The following is a 16343-nucleotide window of genomic DNA, read 5'->3' on the forward strand; positions in this document are numbered from 1 at the left end:
ATACGAATCAAACCTTCCATTCTTTCCGTTCATATAGGATTTCTTTTTCAAAACGTGTTATCATTGGCATTGGAAGACTGATAACAGCTGTATCAGTTGGTACGAAAGAATCGCGCTAAAACGCGGACGGGTTCTCTACACATAAACCTTCAATTTACCGGAGAACCTTTGAAAAGGAGTTGACATATCACCTGAATTTTGTGTCATGTCTTTTTAAGAACTACAGTTTACATCTTAAGTTTACAGGATGTTTTATATTTTCGGAGTATGTTTTATATTATATTATATCGTTTACACAGCTTGGTGTGTTATATGCATGAGCCTTGTCATAAGTATTCATATGATTATTTTTTCTTAGAAAACCGATCAATATTAATAGTGAACGGAGTTAGAATTTCGGATAAAAAGTTATTTAAGTATAACTTTCAAACTTGCAATAGGCGATAATCCTACATGATTCGACGCAACCCACAAATTAAACAACAATCTATTCAGTAGCGAGGTTGAATCTTCCCAAAAGTAAGTTCCTTTTTATGGTAAAGAGAGTTTTATAGTCTTAATCGAGCTTCAACTGAGCATGCCCCGAACGTTGTTATTGGAATTGCAGCAATAATTCAACTTCAATCAATACTGTGCTATAATTGTTAGGGTACAGATTGAAACCTAAACACGTTTGATTTATCTACAATTTTTAACATAGTTTAATATCTGAGTCACACTCCTCAAATTATGTTACTTATTGTCTCTCGGCGTCGCATGACATGCAGCCAACTAATCCAAATCACAGCAATCAGACCGTACGCACTCAGGGCTGCAGTGTGTCAGACAAGATGATGGGCAATGTTTTGGCGCGAAAAGAGCTGTTGAATCTCCTTGGTTTTGATTGACGGCGTTGGCGTTCACTGATTGGCTGTCCGCACTTGCGGAATTTGTATTCTTGGCTGTTAGTTGTTCCTCCGCACTGTACATAGCTTGAGCTTGTTCTTGCGGATTCATCTGAGGCTGTTCGATATACGGCGAAATAAATGGCTGCGGAAATGAAATCATAACCGGAGCAGGATCGGGAGTTTCTGGCTCGGGTTGTGTATATGTATATCTTGAAACCTCAGGTGCACCAAGGGACTTCGTGCAGCATGCTGGGGGACATCCAGGGATACATTCGTAAACGCAGTTCGCTGTACAACCTGAGGGGACCGAGTGTACCAGCGGTTTACTGCGAGACAAGGTCATTTTCTTTGAGCTACAACAACCGTCATGGCAGGCCGGAGCACAAGACTAAAATTAAAACATAAGTTCAAGCACCTCCTATAACGCTAAATGCAATAAGTAATTATTATATTACTATTATTGCCTTGATATGCGTAAAACACAAAACCTTTGCAATGATTAAAGAACGAGTACATATAAACCTTTCAATTATGGAATAAATTTATAAAAGATTTAATAACAACATTTACCAAATGAAAAAATATTTAGCACCGACATTCCAAGTACAGTTGCTTTACTCTACTCTAATGCACAAAATCAAAGAATAGATTTAAGCTAAATACTTACATCTGGACACAATCCAGGGCAAGTTTTCCTTGTCGCGACCTTTGCAACAGCTTTCGTTTTTTGGTCACTACTTTTCATGATCATTCTGTGTCCCTTTGCATCCTTCGCACAACATTCACCCGGACACGCCGGCAGACATGTTTTGCGACATAATGGATGGCATTTCTCCTTCAATCGGTCCTTACGGCTGCAGCAACTTAGAGGGCAAGAAGAAAGACAATTCGTCTTGCATAGTGGATGGCAGTGAGATTTGCGCACTTGAGTTTGGGTGCACAGCATGCCTTGGGACAGGAAGGAACGCAGTTCTTCTTGCACAACGGATGACATCCGGGTTTGATTGTGATACACGTGGGTGCTTCCACGTCTTGGAGACGGTTTCCGTTTCTGCGCAGCAGGTGAGTGGACAGGAGAGATGCAGTGCTTCTTGCAGTACGGATGGCAGTGACTGATTTTCTGTGGTACAGTGGAAACGACTTATGGTGTTCACCAGCACAACATCCAGGTGCACAAGACGAAATGCAAGTCCTTTACACATGGGATGACAAATGTGTTTCAAGTACTCTTCTAATAAATGAAGAATGTGAAAAGTTCATTAAAGTACATTATCTAATTAACGAGATGGATAACAGACACGATCTAATTTTTGTCACCGCATCATTACGGAGTTCTGTTGTAAACATATAACATATTAATATATCTAATTAATTAAATTCATTTTATTATTGAGAAAAGTTCAATAACTGCAGTTCATTTTATGTATTTGCGTGGTTTGTTCTAACAGGTACGCCAGCAACAGCTGCTAAGGTTCATCATATACATGCAAAGCACTTAATTAGTCGGAAAATTTTTCTCGGAAAAATTTTGAAAAAAGAAAAATATAGTTAACCTGATTTAGATTTTGTTGCATGATGCACAGCGAACGAATCCGATGGTCCGTCCTTGTATACATGAACAGCCTTCGCCATCGAACCTGGCTTGTCTTTTGCAATGGTAGAGAGATCGAAATGTATCATTGGCCCTTTAGCTTTTGGATGTTTAGGCATAAAGTCAATCTTCTCGTTTTTGTCTTCTTTCAATCTCCAGTAGTTGTCAGGATGAATTTCTTCCTTGGGTTTGGTCTTTTCTGGTTTATCTTTCTGTTTCTCGACCTTCTTGGGTTTATCCTTTTGCGGTTTTAGTGTGATTTTATGAGGAGTTGGTTGCTTCTTATCCGGTATTTTTATCAGTTTCAGTACGCCTGGTTTGACTTTCTCGAGTTTCAAATGCGGCGCATTGTGCTTGACATAATCCAAGAGGCGTTCGACTTGCGCTGAAGTGATCGAGGCTTTCCGTGTACCACTTTCGATGTCTTTGATTGAAGTCGTGAACCTCTCACCATTAGCACCGATGATGGTCCACGTGTCGCTATTTGCAGATTGCCCATGTGCTGGTGAAGCCGGTGGAAGGTCTGCGCCTTCATCTTAAATTGAATACATTCATTTTGTAAGGAGGATAAATCTTGCAGAACTGACATGTTAGCGAAACATGCTCTTTTACGTGACGGCTCTGTCAAACAGGCGACACGTCGCAAAACACGTCCCGAGAGTTAAGGCCTGGTGTAGGTTGGCGTATGGTGGTGTAATGTCGCGTTGTGTGTAGTGCAGTTTGTGGTATATTATATTGTAGTGTAGTGTTGTTTGGTGTCGTGTGGTGCGGCTTCGTGCTATATAAAGGGTGAAGTAGAGCAGTCTAGTGTGGTGTGGTGTGGTCTTGAGTGGTGTAGCGAGGTAGAACAGGGTAGAATCGTGAAGTGGTGGGGTGGGGTGGCGTATTGCGATATTGCGAGGTTTGGCGTGGTTTCGTGTAGTATAGTGACCTTTCAAAATTCACATTGATTCTTACCGTCACACAGCTCACATGTTCGTGCACAATGTTTCTTCATTGCTGCTCTCGACGTGTCACACACGCCGGAGGCAGCTAAGGCAGCACAGTTTTCAATCTCGTCTTGACAGGCACGTGAACCTACAAAGCAACCCAGATCGTCCTAAGGAAATTCTAGTGCAGAAATCATTCCAAATTTCGAGTAAATGTCACACACACTGACAGGGTGTCATAATAAACATAATTAGTATACCTTCAACGAACTCGGTAGCTGGTTCCAACTCATCATTTTGTGACAACCTGCTGTGCATGACTTGTCTGCTTGCTTCATGCAAATGTTTGGCTTTAAGAAAGATCAGTTCACAGTACGTTAAACACGTTAGCCTTCATGCGTGCCGATCTCGTATGTGAAAATATATATATTAGCCGAAAATTTTTGATCAAGTCGTTGACATTTCTCACGACAAGATTGAATTAAAAAAATTGTAGAGAACAATAAACCTAGGAGGGCATGTATTTGGAAATTTACAGAATATTTTGCAAGGTAACTATGACGATCTGTCATTACAGATTAAAATACCATCATTTTCAAACTTTTATGTTTTATTGGGAGCATCTGCCGGCTTGCATTTGATGCAGTCGATGCCACAAATTTTTAGCAAAAGAAATGACGAAGCTACACTAATTTTTTATCCAAAGCGTTGTCAAATTACGTTCAGCTAAGTCAGTAATTAACTGCTTGCCTATATTTTTCTCCAACAACGCTTTAACTTCCATCTTTGCTTTGGCTACTTCGTTTGCTATAAAAAGAAAATTGTGATGTTTTTATTTAAATATATCATGAAATAAAAAGGCGGAGAGCAATTTTGTTGAAGAAAGCGTGTACTTACATATGCTTTCGTCAATGAGACTGTTTATTGCGTTTTGAGCTTCTCTCCATTTGCTTGCTAAAAGAGAAAGAAATGAGGTGACGTTTTTGCTGAATATTAGGTTACATTTGACGATTAGATTCCAGTGGTGGTCAATTCGAAATAGAAACTCAGTGATCGACGTGTGTGAGTTCGTTATTGCATCGTTATTGTAGCTTTGTTCTTGGTTGCAAAAAATGTACGATTTCGTATGAACGCATGGCTCACGCTTGTTCTGCATTAGCGTCAAACCATTTCATTTGACTTCCACCTAAATCAGTCACTGAAAAAACCGCTTAGCGAAACCAACCAATGTAGGCTACGTGTTGCATGATAATTGTGTGCAACATATACCTCGAAGGTCGTGGCAAAGGGCGTTTGAGATCAGGAAATTATAAAGTGTAAAAACAGTGAAATCAGAGAAGAAAGTTGGACTGTGTCCGTAAATCGTTAATGCCCTTATTAGGGATGGTACCCAACGGCAATTAATTCCGTTCGTCCCCCTCCTCCCAAGCCCATGTATGCCCTATTCAAGACATCAGTTAGGATTTTGGAAGAGATAGCCTGGAATCTCGATCCTTAGAAGAACTTTAAATTTGCCAATTTCAACAAAGCGAACTCGCGACTGGAAAGCAGCCTCTTTTTGTCACAACTTCATTTGTCGCACATTTTTTTACAATCAGGAGCGCAAGAAATGCGAAGAATCTTCGACTATCTTTTACGAAACCCACAGATATATTCATATATGATAATTTAGCCCAAAAATTGCCGCGTCTCAATAACCGTTGGCGTACCTGCTTGCATCAGTTGCATGTAAATTTCAGACTCAATACTTCTTTTATTAATCGATTTGTAACATATTCATATTTTCCTATCAGGCAAGCGATGTTGTCAGATAATGCCTTGAAATATCGCAAATAAATAAACAGACGTTCCCAAGCTTACTGTTGCGGCGACTAAGCCAGACCACGCTAGATCTAGCAAGATTACATATATTCGCGTTTCCAATTACTGATTAATGTAGTCCTGTTTAAATCAAAGATCATATAATGTACGCATTTGGCAGCAATCAAGTCCTCATGAACTATGATGATTTGTGCTATAGCTTCGAGTAGTCGACTTATCAGCTATAGGACTATGCATTTATAGCTAAAGACGTTTCCTTCTGCTTCAAGAGTAACATTTGATCGCACTTATCAAATACATACCATGTATATCGAGGCGCTTTTGGCCATTCTTTGAAACTTCTTGCTTTGCTTTCGGGTCGACATTTGCGAGAGCTGAGCAGGTATATAGGACTAGTAGTAACAGAATCGAAAACAGATATCTTGGCCGGATCATCGTTATATCCTACAAGATAAGTTGACGCGACAATTTTCCAAATTCTAATGAAAATTCCAAGCCATTTGTTTATTTACAACAAGGAGCTTCTCTCGCCTATCATTTCATTTGATCGCCGCCCGCCATTATCCTTCGATGAAGTATAAATAATAAATTGATATTTGGTTGAAGTACACGTTGCCACCATACCGGCTGACAGCTTTGCGTTAACGAAAAAGCAAAAAACACCAAGCATTCAACAAACGTCTATGCTCATTCATATAAAGTAAAATGGGAGGATTTACCTGAGAATTAGGTTTGCGTTGTTTTACGGAGCCTCGGTTGCAATTTCTGGTCTTTCATCGAAGCTCTATTTACATTAAGCTAACAGAGCGTACATCGTTCAATTGAAGCGTTGTATACGATTCGGTAAAGCGTATAATAGGATAAATGAATTCAGCGTGGCATGGGTTCTGCTGTTTTCGCCAGTCAGCTATATGAGATAATCAAAAATATGCTGTTCAATCGCGCCTTTCGACTTGTGCTTCAGCCCTTTATAATTATGTGGAGTATCTTGAATTATCTTCTCTTAATTAAAGCGGGATGTATTTTTTACTATAATCATATGCTTGTAGCTTTCCTTGCATGGCAAGAGTCTTGTAATGACTTTCTAGTTGATTTGTTTAAAAATTGGAAAGCAGCGCTATTGGCGTGCAATTGAAATGTGTTCTGATAAGCTGAAAGATTCGTGCCGTGTCTAAATTCTAAATTCCAACGTTAAGGAGCATTGTACGCGAGCATACAATCTGTTTTCTATGCATCAACTTTCTTCTGCTAGCGAAGTATTCCGCTATAGTGCCAGTAACGATGAAAAATCAACAACCTTACAACAACCTTAGAACTCATTGTAAAATTAAGATTGTTAACTCATGAACTGTCAAAATTGTTAACATCGTTGCCGAGAAGCGAAACAGTATAGAAAGCTAACTATACTACTTGCGATAGTAGCTTTAAATATGTCGTCAGATTATAGGATTCCCCTTGCTGAGTTATCGCATAGCGTTATGTATTGATGTAGTGTTGTATAGTATATCCCTGATGATCGAGTGTTCAGTTCAATCCTAACTATATAATTATATAGCTTTCTAGCAAACTCTATATATATGTTAGGCCATCTCTAACATAACATTACTTTAAGTAAGAGCGACCCAGCTTAGGTCAATGGCCTTAGATGCTTGTAACCATGAAATTCAATATAATTGATGAAAAAATTCAGTTGATGCATCTATGCAACTTTTCCACGAGTTTTGATTCAAACTTCATGAGTTCGAGTATATACATAACTGAGCTGGTGATGGTATGCTGAATTCGGCCAGTTATTTGAGAATGCAACATTTCGCCATCACATGGGCCTTTTTAAAGTGATGCACATGCAAAGGAAGGCCGCTGACAAGCAACATTAAGAGTAGCTAAGACAAAGATTTGGTATTTGTATACCTTAAGTTGTCATTTCGTTGTATTCTGTGAAGAAAAGAACACTGATTTCATTTTGATCCAGTTCATCGTTTAGCACCCAAAAAACGAAGCACAAGAAATATTTGTTGCAACGATAGTCATTTTCATTTTATGCAAGATGAAGTATGATCTTTAGGTAATATTTTACAGTGAAATATAGCGAAGTACCCATACGAGTAAACGTGGACATCTTCATTCGGACTCCTACATCTTCTTCATATACAGGTTGCATGCATGCAAGCAATATTGTAAGTACAAATATTACTACTTCGCTGAACACGCAGGTTACTTTGGTGTGTCCGTTCCAAATGCTGCCTGTGTGTTTTAACAACTATTACATCAGGCATTATAATACAGTTTATAACAAACAAGTACTTTTAGTACTCCGTCTGATTAGATGTACAGCAATTGCCTGTACAAATGTATAGGTCTTCGAAGACGTTTTTAATTGTGTATTTTACAGCATAGCTTAGCCGGTCAGCGTTCGTCCGGGCCCACAACAACGTCTTGGACACGTGCTATCACATTTCTCCTCGCAAATCGCAGGGCAATCCGGGAATGCCTGGCGATAGTACACCTTACAACAGAAATGCGGTTTGTGTCCGGGAATCGTACATAGTCGACAACACGTGGCGCTGCACTGAGAATTACAACTTGCTGGACAACTCTTATTCTGCTGTTCCTCCATCCTCGCCTTGGCAATAGCGAGCTTATCGGCTGCTTCTTGTGCCAAACGCTCTCTTTCACGTTGCCTCAGTTCTTTCATTTTGTTCAAAACTAGATCGTTATGATGCTGTTCTTCACTCTCATCCATATCTTCGTCTTCATAGTCGTCATCGTCTGCTTCCATCTCGTCATCATCCGAGCTTTCTCCTCCAACCTTTTTAGCTTTCTCCTCCGGCTTTTCCACAGGACAGCAATATTTTGGGCACTCGCTGGCGCACACAATTCGACAGACGGAAGGACAGCCGGTGAACGTACGTCGCCCGACCGTTAAAGCCCGAGTCGAAGGAGTTACTTCGGCTGAGCAGCAACGCGGAGGACATTCGGTCGTGCAGGACTTTTTACAAGTCATATCGCAAGTGTCGGAGGGATGGTAGCTGGGCTTATGGTGAATTTCGAGAAACGAGACCTTGTCTTCCAGCGCGTTGCAGCATTCTCTAGGACAACCAATTGTGCATCCCTGAAAATTGAATGGAAAAGGCGAAGAGCATTAGAAACATGGTAGCGGCTAATACGCCAATAGAAGCGTCATAGCAAGATTGCTATCTTTTAAACTAAAATGCATAAATTGACATTTAAGTTCGCCTGAAGGGAAATTGACCATTCTTATGGATTAAACCCGCCAATCGTCAAAATGCTTGCGACTGTTATATAGCTAGCAACACCGCAGAAATTGGTGCTTATGACTTTTCAGCCCGAAAATCTAATTGCTGGTTTACAATTGTGCATTTCTGTACCGCTATCAAAGAGAAACCTTTTGAATATCTTAAAGTTCAATTTTTCTTCTGAATACACATTTTGCAATATTTTGACACCTCATCATACACATCTGACAGCTGTGAAATGGCCATTTTTAGGTCTATACCAATTTCCACAGCATCTACCATCTACTAAAATCAATTTGCTGTTTAGGACATATCCAAAGTGTCCCTATATCCCAGATGATCATTGTCGACATTAACAATCTCCGGACTATTGTAAAGTTTGTCTGAGCATAACCAACAGATCTCCCTACACTATATAATAATGAGGTCCAAATAAGGCTTCTCATAATTTTATAACGATCGATCCCGCAAAACTAACGAGCCAATCAAAATTTGTGTAATAATAGGCTTTCCGATTTGACGTTTTTATGAGAGAGGTTTATTAAAGGCATTCAACATGGCAGCGTTATGCCACTTTTTTTTACGCCGTGTATCCACAAATTTTTAAAATTGACACCAAGAAATGTGCACTGCACTAGAGTACTTAAGCCCCTACCTTTAGACAAACAGATGGACATTTTGTCGTCTGATCGGGAATTACACTCTTTGAACAACAAGCTTGGGGGCAGTCAGTGGAGCATTTGTTTCCGCAATGATTTGGGCAGATAGCAGCCGATAGCTTCAGCGGGGGAAGAGCAAGAGGTGGCAAAAACTCTTTAAGTAGAAGACAACATCTCTTCGGGCAGCTGGATAAGCACGACTTGCGGCACACGAAAGGACAGAAGTTTAAACCACAACATTTCTGTGGACAATGAATGCCACACTTGACCTTACACTCGGCCGGACAGTCACTAATAAAGGAACTTGGTCCCGATTCTTTATCGTTAACTTTTTCGAAATGCTTTGCGCAGCATTCTTCGGGACATTCCGTCGTGCATTTACGACTGCAGGTTGCAGGGCACGTGGTTGGCGGCTGAAGATTTTGGGTTGGAGCTTGGCCCGCTCCAAAGCCTGTGGAAAATTGCCCAACTGCAGGTGATTGTTGAACAACAGGGGTTTGCACCTGTTGTAGCTGTTGGCCTTGATTGGCGGTGTTTTGACTTTGGAAGTTTGTTGGTTGTGGATTCTGAGAGTAAGATGTTGGCTGTTGGAAGCCATTTAAGCTTTGGGCTTGGTAAGGATTCGGTTGTTGAGCTTGGTAGCTACTTTGCTGTTGTGGTGTGTAGATATTTGGTTGCTGTGGTTGATAACCATCCCATAAAGATTGTGCTAGCAGCTGTTGCTGGAACCGCTGTTGTGCCCAGTATGGATTTCGTTGTCCACCAGGTTGTGGATAGCGTGGGTTATATCGGTTCGCACCAGCGGCCCTCGCACCATAAGGTTGGATATTGGGTCTTTTTCGCCCTTGGGCAGCAGGATGAATGAACCATGGTTTTACTTGCTTCGAGTCTGAATATTGAGTGCCGATCCACGGATGTGCATTGGGGTCGAACTTCTTCCAGTCGTGTTTCTTCGGAGGAAATAGTTTGTTGATATTAAATGCATCGTCATCATCGTCTTTTTGCACTTCTGCGTTTGTCAAAAAGAGAATAATTATATGAACAAAGACACGAATGTAAAGCAAGTGTAGAAGTACATGTTTTGACCTTGTGTTTTGATCTTGCATGCTCGGCCATGAAAGCCAGCATGCATGCATTGGTGTTTTATTGAAACATTCCACCACTGTAATTATACACACAAAATAATTATAATGAACAAATTTGTAGTATTTTGTGAATATATCCATACTAACATCTAGCTGTTTTTGACCTTATTCAGCATTTTTCAAATTGATATTAAAATTATCATTTATAAAATTTATAAAGGTATGGGTGTATTGTGCCCGTCAGTTCCGGTTAAACGTTTGACTGACATACTTACTTTTGCCTTTCTGCTTGCGTTGATGCTGATGCTTTTCATGTCTTTCTGTTTTGTCTCTCTGCTTATGTTTGCTGGTTTTAGTATTTTTGGTTTTCGGTTTCGAGTCTTGGACTTTCTTGGTCTTCACATCCTTTTCCTTTTTCGTGTTTTTTTCTTTGTTAGCCTTTTTTGCTTTGGCATCTTTTTCTTTATTTTCCTTATGTTTCTTTAACGTTTTATGTGGAGGTTCTGGCTTTGTGTGCTTGGTTACATGCTTCGAAGCTTTCTTTCCCTCCACGGATATGGAAGACACATCCATTGGTAATAAGGTTTCTCCTACTTCATCACTTACGTTTTCCTCCTCGTCATCGTCGTCGTCGTCATCGTCATCGTCATCGTCATCTTTGCCTTTCTTTTCCTCGCTATCGTCGAAGGCCGAAGTATCATCTTCATTGCTTTTGAACTCTTCTACCGCATCTGGGTATTGCCCAAACTCGAGCTCTAAATGTATGCGTTGAAAAACAGAAATCAATATCATGAAATCTTCAGGTCATTTTTATAGGCGCCCAAGCTGAACGTAGCTACCCAACCAACTACGAATACCTTCTCCAATTAAAGGGTTCTTTCGAAGTCGGAAGGAATCAAATACACACGATTAAAGAAATGTTGCAGAATGCATCGCAGTATAGACTAGAATAAGGGTGTCGTTGATATTTTCCAATCATATTGTTCAAGTTTAACCTGAAAATCCGAATGCAAAGCTTATAATAAATGCATTTCCATCAGAGGGGCGAAAAATTTATTTACGACATACGAACAATCATACAATGTTAAGAGCATTGGAAGTTAATTCTATGGAAATTAATTTTTTGTGTGAATATTGTTTTTTTACTTACAAATATCAAGCAATTAATACTGACAGTTAATGATAATATTCTTAACAAAAATTTTACAAACATTTATCACATTATAATCATGCATTGCTTTTAACAGCGAGTATATCTCATATAGAGAAAGTTCCGCGCGAAAGGACGCATGTTTTTTAGAGAGCTTTTTTAGAGAGCGGCATTGTTAATCATCTCATTCAAGTTAATATCAACTTAACGCTATTGCCAGACTTTGCCTCGCGCAGATTGTAATCGCATCAAGAAATAATCTTTCAGTCTTAAATTTTGCAGGATGCAATTTAGATCTCGTTCACACTATATAAACACGTGCTAGTACGAAACTTTGTCGCCGGAAAATCGGTTTTTATAGTTTTTCACGACGCCTCCAAGTCACGGTTTCGACGGTTTGTTTGTTTTTCATATTTGATGATTATAGTTTTGCACATTTTTTAGTCAGATTTTGCAGTCAAATCAAACTCTCATGATTTAGTGTTGACACGCTGACGAGAGAGGTAGCTAGAATTTCGTTTTGTTAAACCCTTAAGATCAGTAGTGAAGCGATCATATAAACTTCCACTTCTACATCGTATGTATGTAACACAACTAAACGATGATCATCAACTTTTTCATCATTAATGATCCGAGCCACGTTTGAAATGTGACAATATATCTCTTAGCAAACATAACATAATACTATAGGCAATTTTGATAACTATGATAACATATATTATACGTTTTGTTTTGTGGGAGAAGCAGGTAGTTCAAGAATCCACTCCGTTTAATCCTACCTTGTATATCGGCTGGTTCAAATTCGTAAACTCCCTTCGTAAAGCCACATAAAAGAACAACAGCTAACAAAATCTCTTTAAATAACATCGTTAACTATCATTGAAATGGTTTTTAAAAAATATTTATTCATAACATGACTTTTAAAAAAACAGTAGTGCAACTTCGAAGCCGCGAAGCTAAACCGTGAAATCAATCAAGGGCATCAAAAGTGAATCAAACACCCGGGTTTATTTGTGAATATCCTATGAAGCGTATACGGCGTTCGCCCATCTTGAATTGCCGCGTTAGACCGTTTTTGCGACTACGTCTTTCAACAGTTTAACTCGTTTATTGTATATTTATATTTTCCTTCTTGATGGTATTAATTTTTTCTTCAATTTTTTCTTCGGACGTTTATGATATTGATTATTATAGAATGTATGATATCATTCACAGCGAGGTAATTGTAGTAATTTCCGAGCCCAGGTATAGCTGTCAATGATTTGCTTCTTGACCTTTTCCTATCGATTTTCCTTAATCTAATTCTGCGTGTAACTTGCCCTAACATAAAAAAAATATTAACAAAAAGTTATGTTACACAAAATAATCACACGGTGTTGTATAAATTCGAAACTTTTTATAGTTATAGAGTTTACAAGTAATTTCCTTTATTTCCTTGTGAGGACTTTTAGGCAACTTGCATGCACAACGGATTCGAATCTACTTTTAATCCAACTAGGTGTCTAACTTGCAAGGTGTATTTAAAGGTTTTGGTCAATCTTAATTGGAGTGAACGGATAAGATTATATACAAAGTCAATAAATATATTTAATTTTTCACTTATTTTCCTTAAGCTGTGATTTTGCTAAGGGACACAAAATTCATCTGCACGCGGTCCTAAATATTTCAAGTTAGTCTTTTATTTAAAGTTATATTACCTATAAGAAAGTTAAATGCTGCGCATGTGCAATTCTAAAAAATACTACCTAAAAGGTTTGATTTGGAACGCAAAATACATTGCTGACTTTTTTGGGTGAAAAATGGTCCTTTTTGATGTCAAGGACTTTTAATGTGGCTTGCATCATAGGCGTCTTAATGCATGAGTAATTTTTATATAGCTTCTTTGCAATTGATTTATCATGCTTTTATCATGATTAATCCTTGAAAACAAATGCACAACTCAGGTATTATCTTTGATGAAAACAAAAACGTTACGTAGTAAATAAGGAAAAATTGAAACATTCAGCTTTATATAGTACTAGTTTCCTCTCTTAAAGAGGAGAAACAAGATTTGTAGTGTCAGCTAAAATAGTGTCTAATCTAATAGAGATTATAACGTCATATGAGAACCAAGAATACTTACTTCCTATCACCACACTAACTTCAAGAGGGTGTAGAAGGGGTCTTTAGAAAGCCTAAGGAATATGGCTAAATAGTTACACGTAAAGTTTAAAGAATTTAATTTTTTTCTCAGTGATTACAAAATTATAGCCTCCATTACTTCTCTTATACAACTAGCAACAATCGCGTACGTCAGTGAAGGGAGTGTTTTCTGGGATATCAGTGGTCGTCTCGACGACTCAATAGACGCTAGCCACGGTTTTGAGGCAAAACAATAAGCATGTTCTTCAGTGACATTAACTTACTTCCAAACCACACCGGCACTAAATCATGAAGTTATACTCAATTGATGTGTTTGCGTGATATGGAAGAATGAAATTATTATACAAATGATATATAATTTAATCTCTTTGTCTTTTTAAGGTAACGTTATTGATTATTCGTGCTTCTTGTGCTCTTTTTTCAAATGATGTTTTGCATGCTTCGAGTGATGTACTTTATGTTTTTTGTCGTCTGGCACATGATGTACTTTTGATTTTTTGTGGTGGGCCATAGCACTCTTTTTGTCACTGCAGCACTTCCTCGGACACATTAGGTAACAGTTTTGTTGACAGGATTGGGAGCATCCATTTGGCATGTATTGCGATTGCTGCGCACCGTACGCTTGGCCTGGGACGCCAGTCATCCCCTGCGTAGGGTAGCCCTGGGTAGCATGATAACCTTGGGTAGCAGGATAACCTTGGGTAGGAGGGTTCCCGGTGTATCCAGGCGTGCCAGGATAAGTACCTTGTTGCGCTTGGCCTCCAGGGTATTGCGGATATCCTGTGTATCCTTGATTAGCTTGATATCCTGAAGGTGACTGCATGTTGTTGTATCCTTGCCTCTGTGGGTATCCCTGCCTCTGCGGGTATCCCTGCCTTTGCGGGTACCCTTGCATCTGCGGATATCCCTGTCCCTGCTGGTAACGAGGTTGTGCACCAAATCCTTGATTGTATTGATTCCTGCCATATTGATTGAAGCCCATAGGTCTGCGTTGGCCTCCATGAAAACCAGCTCGTAAATGATGAGAATCTTGAAAAACATTAAATCATCCTGTTCATTGCCGTATCATTTCACAGTGTAAACAAAATATCAATTAAGCATCGTCAAATATGACCAAGCAACTATGAATGACCAAATGTTTTGAGGAAATAAATATAATACTAATATAGTGTTTTCTTCTGTTCTGTGCTATATTTTTGTACCATATTTCATTGTGAGCTACTGCATTATTGTATCATTTATTTTATTGAACAAAATTGCTGTACTGAATGTCAATATACTGATGTTTTCTGTACTTATGTATTCACCATATTTCAGTGTTAGGTAATGTTAGTAGTGTATTTTCATTTGTTGTATTGTACTTTTATTTCTTGCGTGATCATGATGCCTGTGTTCCAAATCGTTTAGGCAATAGATTGTATGGATTATGTGACATGAGATGTGTAATGAGTGTGACTAGTGACATGACACGATATGTTTTCTTTTGTATAATAGCCATTTCCCAATCGAGTAGGGCACTGGGTCTAGTCGTGAACCGCAAAGTATCTATTGGCTGTTTTGAGGGACAGGAAATATAAGTCTGAAATCGTTTGTCCCTCCAAACAGTCCATATCGATGCTTTGTGGTTCGCGACTAGGCCTAGTACTCTGCTCGATTGGGAAATAGCTAACTGTAATTAATAAACTAAAGTATTTTTTTTACATGAAATTAACTGAATTTTACCGTGAGCTTTGTGAGCTTTGGCCCTAAGCTTTTCTTTCTTTCCTACTTTGACAGCATTTTTCACAAGTTTACTGAGTTTTGGATCCATGACAATAACATCAGCTAAAACGCATAGGTTATTAATGAATAGGAAACCTTTTATTGTTTTAAATGTGCACTGATGTATTTTACAGTATTTCATATTCTAGTACCGTTTTTGTTCTTGAGTATGTGATGAGCATTGTCAAGATGTTTTCCTGCAAAAATTAGGTGCAAATCAATCTCTTACATCACCACATCACCTTAGTTCTACATGCTCAATCTAATTACATATGTTTGTAAATATGAACTTTTCCGTGCAAAAAGCTTTACTGTTCATAAAAATGAACCACCCCACTCTAACTGGCGATTCTATCGAATTCATTCACCGCCTATAAACAATTCTGGACGAGAGTCGCCAATGGATCCAAAAGACCATAATTGCTTATATAATCAGCAAATACAATGTGTGGTAGTAACTGGGGCTTTTGACTTATCCCATGTTGTGAGGTGGGTATTAAATCAATCCATCAGTTTTAAATAAGGCGGATCATGTGAAAAAGTTACATAAAAAGCAAAATATTCTATGTACCTAAGGCATGGTCGACAGCATGCTTTACTTCGTCCGCAGCTTCTTTTAATTTCTTACCTTGAGAAAAAGAAAAAAACATTTTTTCAATCATCTCATATCCCGCAAACATATCCCGCAAATATATTCATGTCTATTGAATGTATGTATATATGAATATATTGTTTCCTTTCAGTTGTGAGAAATCGAGCCTTACGATCCAGTCAGGGGCGTAGGATGCATCCAGAGATTGCGGGGGCACTTGTTCTAGAGGCACTTTTGGTTAGTAAAAAGAGCAGCTGAAAACATGTATAGGGACGGTTTGACTGCCAAAACTGCCAGGGCACTAGTGTGGTTTATATTTAAGCTCTACAAAAAGATTTGGGCACAGAACATCCCGCCTTCCCCCTACTTGAATATTAATAATTATAACCCCTTTGGGTCTACTTTTAATTGCATACCAATTTTATGTTGCAGTAATTTGGACACAGCATTGTGTACGTCTTCCGCTTTT

The 16343-nt window shown here is 38.8% G+C and overlaps 3 protein-coding genes across 3 annotated transcripts; all 3 read right to left on the reverse strand.

Annotated features, from left to right (window-relative positions):
• Positions 1 to 189: 189 nt before the first annotated feature.
• Positions 190 to 5768, reverse strand: LOC114539330. The gene is made up of 9 exons (XM_028559957.1): positions 5531 to 5768; positions 4305 to 4361; positions 4158 to 4214; positions 3668 to 3757; positions 3436 to 3555; positions 2441 to 3013; positions 2017 to 2118; positions 1555 to 1835; positions 190 to 1275 (listed from the first exon to the last, which is right to left on the reverse strand). The coding sequence occupies exons 1-9, from the start codon at positions 5661 to 5663 to the stop codon at positions 772 to 774; spliced, it is 1917 nt and encodes a 638-aa protein (XP_028415758.1). The 5' UTR covers positions 5664 to 5768; the 3' UTR covers positions 190 to 771.
• Positions 5769 to 7572: 1804 nt separating this feature from the next.
• Positions 7573 to 12400, reverse strand: LOC114539311. Its single transcript, XM_028559936.1, has 4 exons — positions 12159 to 12400; positions 10505 to 10984; positions 9141 to 10153; positions 7573 to 8340 (listed from the first exon to the last, which is right to left on the reverse strand). The coding sequence occupies exons 1-4, from the start codon at positions 12244 to 12246 to the stop codon at positions 7627 to 7629; spliced, it is 2295 nt and encodes a 764-aa protein (XP_028415737.1). The 5' UTR covers positions 12247 to 12400; the 3' UTR covers positions 7573 to 7626.
• Positions 12401 to 13676: 1276 nt separating this feature from the next.
• On the reverse strand, positions 13677 to 16341 carry LOC114539321 (RNA-binding protein FUS-like). Its single transcript, XM_028559948.1, has 5 exons — positions 16291 to 16341; positions 15854 to 15910; positions 15435 to 15479; positions 15244 to 15345; positions 13677 to 14550 (listed from the first exon to the last, which is right to left on the reverse strand). The coding sequence occupies exons 4-5, from the start codon at positions 15329 to 15331 to the stop codon at positions 13916 to 13918; spliced, it is 723 nt and encodes a 240-aa protein (XP_028415749.1). The 5' UTR covers positions 15332 to 15345; positions 15435 to 15479; positions 15854 to 15910; positions 16291 to 16341; the 3' UTR covers positions 13677 to 13915.
• Positions 16342 to 16343: the final 2 nt, after the last annotated feature.

This window comes from Dendronephthya gigantea, unplaced genomic scaffold (assembly GCF_004324835.1).
Source record: "Dendronephthya gigantea isolate DGI-Jeju-01 unplaced genomic scaffold, DenGig_1.0 000199F, whole genome shotgun sequence".
Taxonomy (NCBI): Eukaryota; Metazoa; Cnidaria; class Anthozoa; order Malacalcyonacea; family Nephtheidae; genus Dendronephthya; species Dendronephthya gigantea.